Source organism: Nanorana parkeri, unplaced genomic scaffold (genome assembly GCF_000935625.1).
Source record: "Nanorana parkeri isolate BGI_ZX_2015 unplaced genomic scaffold, ASM93562v1 scaffold850, whole genome shotgun sequence".
Lineage (NCBI taxonomy): Eukaryota > Metazoa > Chordata > Amphibia > Anura > Dicroglossidae > Nanorana > Nanorana parkeri.
This window is the reverse complement of record NW_017307118.1, coordinates 572,809-581,509: the sequence shown is the minus strand read 5'-3', so window position 1 is coordinate 581,509 and position 8,701 is coordinate 572,809. Positions and strand designations below refer to the sequence as shown.

The following is an 8,701-nucleotide window of genomic DNA, read 5'->3' as shown; positions in this document are numbered from 1 at the left end:
ATCGGCTGCCTAGCAACATAGGATGCAGACACAGCGGAAGAGGGAGGGTGGGTCGCAGCCAGACAGCAGCCGCCAATCATGTAGGTGACTTGCTGGAGTTTTTGTGCGCAGTGGTAATTGGAAAAAATTATGTGGCTGGGGCCCAGGGGGTGGAATGATCAGCGCTGAAAGACAGGCATGACATTGACACATAGAAAAGGACCAATCCCCAACTAGGTACTTTTTATTTTTTACGTCATATACTCTGGGCTCATTGTGGACCCTCTGTAACTCTGGTGGGTCAGTCCTCCAATTTCTACAAGTACTGATCTCACACAGACACTTGCAGACCCCCCAAGTTACACGCATGTCAGCAATGTTAGCTGAGAAACATTTTAGAGCAAATCAGGTGCACTTTAAACTTACATGATGGGGATTATATTATATTAATTGTGATACTCTTGGGCACCAATGTCATTGGGTGGGTGAAACTAACAATTGCCAAACCTTTAGGACCAATGCAACTCAGCAAAGAAACCTAACTGGTTGGAATGTTTTTGCTGGTTTCTCACTGTTTTTTTTAATGGCAGACAATAACAACTATGGGGGATACACCCAAAATACACTGAATACAATGCGCATGTGTATCTATATCCAAAGATGTTATCTATATGAGCAGGGGTTAATTTTTTTAAATGCCAGGAGATTGACAATGCACTCAGCTTCAGCTGTCAATGACTGCCTCTAGTGGCCAATGAAGGAAACAGCCGCAGTCAAGATGATTACAGTACTATTATTGTTATTAATATTTAAGTATGTCAACAACATAATCTAAAAAATCATAGTGGCACACACCATATTTAAATTGTTGGAACAAGCAGTTACACTCTTACTAAAAATATAACAGTTTCTCTATATAAAATGTTTTGATACTCTAAAAATACAGCATGATATTAAATACATAACACTTACGTATATCCTACCATTGAAAAATTTTTTGTCATTAAATCACTAACATCATTTTATGTGATCTGTTAGACCTCCTGTACCAGGCATAGTTATCAAAGTTTCTGTAAAAAACATTTGCCTTTTTGTCTCTTTTGTGTGTCATATTTTCTTGTCAGATTAAAAATAGAATCATATCAATCGAGTTAGAGCTTTAAAGGAAAACACAGCTTTTCTTAAACTCATTTAGCATATTATTGCCACATGCGCTGTTCTGAAATGATAAAATGCACTTATCTTTAGTAAGCTAATGAAAAGCTTGTACGATCCGGCCATCTTGGCCAGGCAGATCGTACTTGCGATCATCGAAAGCCCGCCCCGCTGAGGGGCGGGCTTCCGATGACCGCAATGCTGAACGGGCAGTGTGAGCGTGCGCACACCGGCACGCGCGGCATTTGTCTTACGAGCGCGCCACAAACCCGCCGAGAATCATACGATTCTCAGCGGGTTTTCGAGCCTGCTCGTAAGACAAAAGACGTGCGACCGTACAGTAGAAACGGTCGCACGCCTTCCATACACCTTGCGATTATTGTACGATCGCGGCATTTCCCGCGATTATCGTACGATAATTGCAAGGTGTATGGGCACGTTTACCCTCTGATTCGGTCTAGGTCCAGCAAAAAAAAAGTAACAGTTCCATCCTGAAAGATCTAATCATGGTAGATTGGATGTAGTCAGATGTAAACTGACATGATGTAAACTTACAAGATGTAGGAAAACAGATGTCACAAAAGTAATATCAGTTCCATACAATCAGTAGATGATCTATTCACATATCCCCTGATCAGAACTATGGTTGCCACCCATCTGGTTTTCACCCGGACAGTCCGGTTTTGGAGTCTTGTGTCCAGGTGTCCAGCCAGCGGGCACCCCGACACAAGACACTCAGTCCCGACACTGGCACTTTACATTTTCTGACAGATGCGGCTGCCGATGTCCTTGGCAAGCGCATTCTCGGGCAGACGCATCTGCTTAAAACCCAGATCTTCCTCTGAGCTGCGGGCAGCCTGTGTCTGTTTACAGATGCCCGCAGCTCAGAAGAAGATCCAGGTTTCAGGCAGATGCGTCTGCCCGAGAATGCGCTTGCCAAGGACATCGGCAGTTGCATCTGTGATTGCTCCTCCTTTTTCTCTTGCGGCTCCCTGACACTGTGCTGCCCGCCTGCGGACCCCTGGTGAGATACCATAGCCCAGACAGCCCATCTGAGTGTCACACAGCCCACCTGAGAGCTCGCACAGCCCAGCAGGCCACCTGGAGATATCAGGGTACCAACCTAGAAAAACACAGAATATGTCGCTTCAGATTATTTTGTTTTGCTGTATAATGTATTGCTGGGATTTGTAGTCCTCTATAGCCGGTCTCCTTACTCCCTCCCCTGGCTGCCTCTCCTCGCTCGCTCCTTTATATTCTCCCCAAAAAAATTGCAGCGCATGGCGCTAGAGTGTTCGGTATTCACTTGAAGAAAAGGTGACAACCCTAATCAGAACGGACGACGAATGTGTCAAAGGAGCCTTTAGCTTTGAAAATGAAAGCTAGAAGCTGATTGGTTGCCACAGCTGCTCCAGTCTTAGTAAATTCTCCTCACTATATTCTATATGATTGTGCTGTAAACCTATGTAGGCAATGCACTGACCAAAGAGACAATGCTTCTTCAATGCACTCTAGCAGACAGAGTGGTGGATGTGACATCATCTCTCCTCCTCCAATCACAGAACACATATTATATTCTCTGAGAACAATACAAGGCATTTTGTAAATGTGGAAGCAGTGAGGCAAGTAATGCAGCTGTATTGTATTCTATGGGCTCATGCACACAGTTGTGCAAAGCTCAGGATGTGAAAAAAAGAGCAACATCTGCATTCACAGTGCTTTATGGACAAAGTTTGTGCTAATGTTTGCATGCATACAGCACAAATGTACTCAACTGAAGCCGTCTGTGTCTTAGGGCCCAATTTGTTCTATACGACGTGCACAGGTAAATGTTGGTACACACGTTACACATGTACAGTGTACTAACAAGACTTTACATCGGATCTTGCTACATCTGGGTGCACGAGATCTTACTAGTTTATTTATGACAATTGAGAGATTATGAGCGCGTGGCCCTTTAAAGTTGAACTCCGGCATAAGCAAATATTGTCCTTGAAGAAGAGCCATATGTACCCTTACTTGAAGCTTGGATTTCTTTTTGTGCAGGAGTTTCCTGTAATGAAGACCAGTCACTACTGCTTTCTTTCCTTGTGCATAGTGACTGACCTTGCATCCACCCTCCTCCTGTAGTTTTTTTCAAGCAGCCTGTAGTGCAGGGGTGGGCAAACTCCAGCCCTCCAGCTGTGGTGATACTACAAATCCCACGATGCATCTGTCTCTGGGAGTCATGTCTGTTCCTGTGAGAATCTCGCAATGCCTCATGGGATTTGTAGTTCCACAACAGCTGGAGGGCCGGAGTATGCCCACCCCTGCTGTATTGGGTGGGGTCTGCTAAGCTTCTCCCACAGCTCCGCTCTTTGCACAAGTTATGTACAGCACCGTGAGGATGTCACTACTAGTGATGGGCTCGGGCATGTTCGCAGCTCCACGTGCTGAGCCCGCCAGGATGCTGACAGCGCAGCAGGGCCAATCACAGGTACTTAGATATTTCCAGATCTCTGCAAGTGCGGACCGGGAAAATGTCTCAGTACCTGTGATTGGCGCTGCTGCGCTGTCAGCATCCTGGCAGGCTCGGTACGTGGAGCTACGAACACGCCCTAGTCCATCACTAGTCACTACTACAATTACAAGGTAATATCTAGGTTTGAAAAGGAATTGAGCACACACAAAGTAGATTTGTATCCTTTGTGGCTATTCAAATAATATATTTACATAAATGTTTTTTTTTTGTGTGTGTAGGGAGTTCAGCTTTAAGAGAAACATGACTGTTATCCCATAAACAACAAGTCACAAGGTGCAGAGAGCTGCCCTTAGGGTTTTATACGTTATATTAATAAAAGATAATAAATCAGTTCTATCTTAGTGCGGCGTAAGGGTAAATATACAGAAGAAACATTCTGCTTTCATGAGAGTCGTACACTTGCTTGTTCTTCCAGCAGGAATGGTACAGTCCGTTCTCCCTGTGTGCTCGCTGCATTGGTACAGGCGGGGGTGTTGCTGGCTGCAGCCAGTGATCAGGAAGGTCACGTGGGGCACGTCCAGGGATCGGTGTGAGTTGTAGAGGGGCGTCTTGTACCCTGAGCGGATCATTATCTATTGCACTCACCCAGCCGTGTCCTGTCTATAAGCAGCAGGAGAGCAGTTACAGAATACAATAGGGATTAGAATAAAGTCACCCAACATGCTGTGTACATTACGATCTGTCATCTCTAAGGGGAAAGTGACTGCTGCAGCCACATCTGCATGGAGTGAGCTGACAAGAGGTGTACAGGTGAGGGCATCTGCTTGGATTGTTGTTGGTAAATGTCACATGGTCCTGCCTTTGGTAACAATCTAAAGGCTCTCGTTCATGTCTGTCTGGGCTTTGTGTTTTCAGCTGGTGGACTTCAACCCTTCCATACAAGTGATACATTGTTCAGTGTTTGGGGAATGACGGGTGGAGGATTGCGGATTGTTATGTAGTAGCACTTTTATTTCCTCTACATCAACAGAAAGAATCCAGAGAGGATTATTCAGAGATGTCAGCCTAGGAGACATGTCAGCTGATTGCCATTGCTTACAGAGTATACAGCAGGGCTAGGCAACCTTGGCACTATAGCTATGGGAGACCTACAAATCCCATTAAGGCATTGTGAGACTGATAGCCACAGGCATGACTCTCAGAGGCATGATGGGATTTGACGTTCCACCACAACTGCAGGGCCAAGGTTGCCTACTCCTGGTGTACACAATCCTTCTTGCAATGTGTAACTTTGTTTTACTCTGCAATACCATGTTTAGTTCAATATTAAAGGAGAACTATGAGGTGAGTGCTTTTCACTCACCTCATAGTTCTAGCCGACCTGTGACAATGAGACTGTCGGGATCGTCTCCCGTTACCCTAAGGAGAACTATGGGGAAAAACACTGACCCCATAGTTCTCCTTTAACTTCACTCAAAATGCAGCCTATCATCTTGTCCCTGGAGACCGGTGACTTCACTGAAAATAAAGTCTACCCATTCACTAGACACTGGTCACCTCACTTCAAGTGTCTGTTACCCCAAAAATGAAGTTTAAATATCTGCTTTGGGGTTTTCACATAGGTCTTGGTAAGTATAGTCTGTATTTTGTTTTTATTTTGTTTGGTGTTGATAAATACCCGGTGATCCTGTCAGTTACCCCTTATTCCCTGTAAACGGACTACCCCAAGCATGGAAGTAGATTCATGCTGGTGTGGTCAGTTTGCAAACAGCAGGATTGCCGGTGTTTGATATAGGACATGGTGCCTGTTTCCTGTAGTCAGTTTAGTTGACATTCCCCCCTCCGGCACTGCTTTGTTGATATAATTGGGATTGCTGCTGGGAGATACAGGACGCTGTGCCTTTCTCTTTCTCTCTCCCTCTTTCTCTCTCCCTCTTTCTCTCTCCCTCTTTCTCTCTCCCTCTTTCTCTCTCCCTCTTTCTCTCTCCCTCTTTCTCTCTCCCTCTTTCTCTCTCCCTCTTTCTCTCTCTCCTTGATATACCCATTTTCCTCATTCACTAAAATGTGGAAGAAGCTGATTTGGTTGACCAGAGAAAAACCTTTTGATCTTGTTGTTACCAAACAGACTCTTGATTCACATCTACCCTGTAACAGTTGCATCTCCTTTGAAAAGCTTTCAGCTGTCCTTTGCCCTATTGTTTGACAACACTTGCATTATTTATATGTAATCACAAATACAAGACTCTGTAAATACAAATACAGTGTTCGTGTCACCAAACATCTTATCAATCCCATTAAGATATGCCTCTGCCTTTTTGCATATTGTTTGTGGGGGAAGAGTTTATTTACTTAGGCATACACCTGAAATATACCCCTAATATATCTACTTCAATCATAATTTACAACACTGTAGTCTAGGTTCCCCATCCAGCCCTGCTCTGATGTTGTCAATAGGGTGTTTTTGAGGAGATTGGGGCAGAGCACTATAGCGCGGATAATCATTTGTTTTGCTGCTCTGATGATTGACAGCAGCTCACTGCTAGAGCCTCACTGTCAAATCTGCAGAGCACACAGATGGGGACAGTACCCCTCTGCTGTGTGTGACATCACACACTGCCCTCCCTCCTACTATCCATACATGACACCAGCTATGTCAGGGATGGGCAACACTGGTCCTCCAGCTGTTCTAGAACTACACATCCCATGAGGCACTGCAGGGCTGCCAGTTACAGGCATGACTCCCAGAGGCATGTTGGGATTTGTAGTTAAAGCACAGCTGAAGGGTCGGAGCGGTGAACAGAGGCTGTGAAGTCACGTGACCGCAGCATAAACCATTTGAAAATGGTGCAAAACATTGATTTTTTTGTTTTTTTTATAATCAGGAAATATGTTTTTCTCGGAATGTCTTTTTTTTTTCTAGTTGTGTGTTCACACACAACTTCAGGATTTCATCTCTCCCCTCCCTCCACATCTCCTGAAGCAACCCCCTCCCGACTCCCTGATATATATATTTTTTTTAAAGCCACTACCATACCCTTTTCCTTTAGATATTTTTTGCCATCATATGACATCATCCCAGGCTCTTCTTCTTCCGGCAGGAGCATTGGGTGGGCATTCCTTCAGGAGTGAGTGGTGCTCATGCAAGAGCCACTCAGTCTTGCACTACTTTAAGCTCAGCCTACATATTGACGTACCCCAATGTAGCATAGGTCTGCCAGTTTATATATAGGTGTGATGGTGAGGAAGGAACGGGTTGTTGTAACAAAAGATTCAGATTTTTTGGCCTTGTTTAGAATCCCTCTCTTTTCTGTGCCTGTTCTCCAGCTGATGTGTCCACAGGTACTACTTTATACTTTCTATTCTGTGTCACCCCTCTATTGCATCTCTCCGCTTAAATGTATATTTTGCTGCATTTCTTCCTTCTTTCCAACATGCATTATACTCTTCCTCACTCTCCCGGACCCCCCACCCTACTGCTCACACCATGCATGGATACCCTGCTGATCAGAACTGAAGGTGTCCATGTGAAAGGTGCCTGACGTTTAACTATAAAGTGCAAAAGATTTAGTACTTTACGGCAAACATTTTATTTCCAAGGAATATTTAGTAGCTACTATTTATGGCCAATGAGTTTTTACTTGGCTCTTAAAACACAGCTGATATGTAAGACCAGACGTGTGGAACACAACATGATCCCTGCCCTTCCTTTTTGGCTGAGAGTTCCTGTGTGTGTTATCACATTATTTTAGGCCAGTGACATTAGTGTTCTTGTACATACACCTTTGAAGCTTATCTGGAACCGTGACCTTTCTGGTTAACATAACCCATTTAAACATACTTTGAGCTGTAGCTAACCATGCAGCTACATTCACAATTAAAATATGTTCATGTGAACTGACTTACTGCCATAACAATTGCCATCACAATGCAGTTTCATCTTGTCTTTTTTTTTTTTTAAATCATGCCAGTAACATTTATACAGCATTTTGTAACCATTGCATCTGTCATAAAGATGAACAACATGAAAATGCACAATAGACACATTTTCTATTTCAATATTTTTATATCTATAGCTCTAGCTCTATATCTCTATATCCATATAGATATATAGAACAGGAAATTGTACAATCAAAACCATGAAAATGGGGTACACAAATGTATAAGAAACCATATACATATCAGGCAGTATGGAGCCCAACCTACTGGGATCCCGGTCAGTCGAAAAAGTGTCGTAACACAGAAAAGCACATGAAGTTAAACCGATAATATGCCGACCACCGGAGCAGCAGTGACGCGACGCTCGGCGAGGTAAGTAAGAAGATACCTGACGCTGACTTGAGTATAAGCCGAGGGGGGCACTTTTCAGCTGAAAATCTCGGCTTGTACTCGAGTATATACGGTACTTCAATATACAGAAGTCATTAAATAAGGGGAAAATAGGTGGTGTTTAGACTACCTAGAATAACTTAATCTATAGTATACCCCAACATGAAAATATCTTGATGGGAACATACACAAGAAAGAAGGTAAGAGGGAGAAATTCAGAGAGTACCAAAAGAAGAATACAGGGCAGTAAAAGAAGAGGGGAACAGGGGGCTGTCAGGTATACACTACAGGTAAGTAAAATGCTACAGGAGAGGGCAGGCCTACCCTCCTAACCCGGGGAGGAAGAAAAACCCAAACCCCACTTCAGGGGTTGAGGTCAGGACTCTGTGCAGGCCAGTCAAGTTCCTCCACCCCAAACTCGCTCACCATGTCTTTATTGACCTTGCTTTATGCACTGGTGCGCAGTCATGTTGGAATAGGAAGAGGCCATCCCCAAACTGTTCCCATAAAGTTGGGAGCATGAAATTGTCCAAAATGTCTTGGTATGCTGATGCCTTAAGAGTTCCCTTCACTGGAACTAAGGGGCCAAGCCCCACCCCTGAAAAACAACCCCACACCATAATCCCCCCTCCGCCAAACTTTACATTTGGCACAATGCAGTCAGGCAAGTACCGTTCTCCTGGCAACCACCAAACCCAGACACGTCCATCGGATTGCCAGACAGAGAAGCGTGATTCGTCCCTCCAGAGAACACATCTCCACTTCTCTAGAGTCCAGTGG

At 44.3% G+C, this 8,701-nt stretch overlaps 1 protein-coding gene across 1 annotated transcript in view; it reads left to right on the top strand.

Moving 5' to 3' along the window:
* Positions 1-4,246: 4,246 nt before the first annotated feature.
* NIPSNAP3A (nipsnap homolog 3A) overlaps positions 4,247-8,701 on the top strand; it is a 24,473-nt gene continuing 20,018 nt past the window's right edge. Inside the window, exon 1 of the mRNA XM_018565470.1 lies at positions 4,247-4,405. Within this exon, the coding sequence (XP_018420972.1) occupies positions 4,316-4,405 (90 nt within the window). The 5' untranslated portion in view covers positions 4,247-4,315. The remainder of the gene's footprint in view (positions 4,406-8,701) is intronic.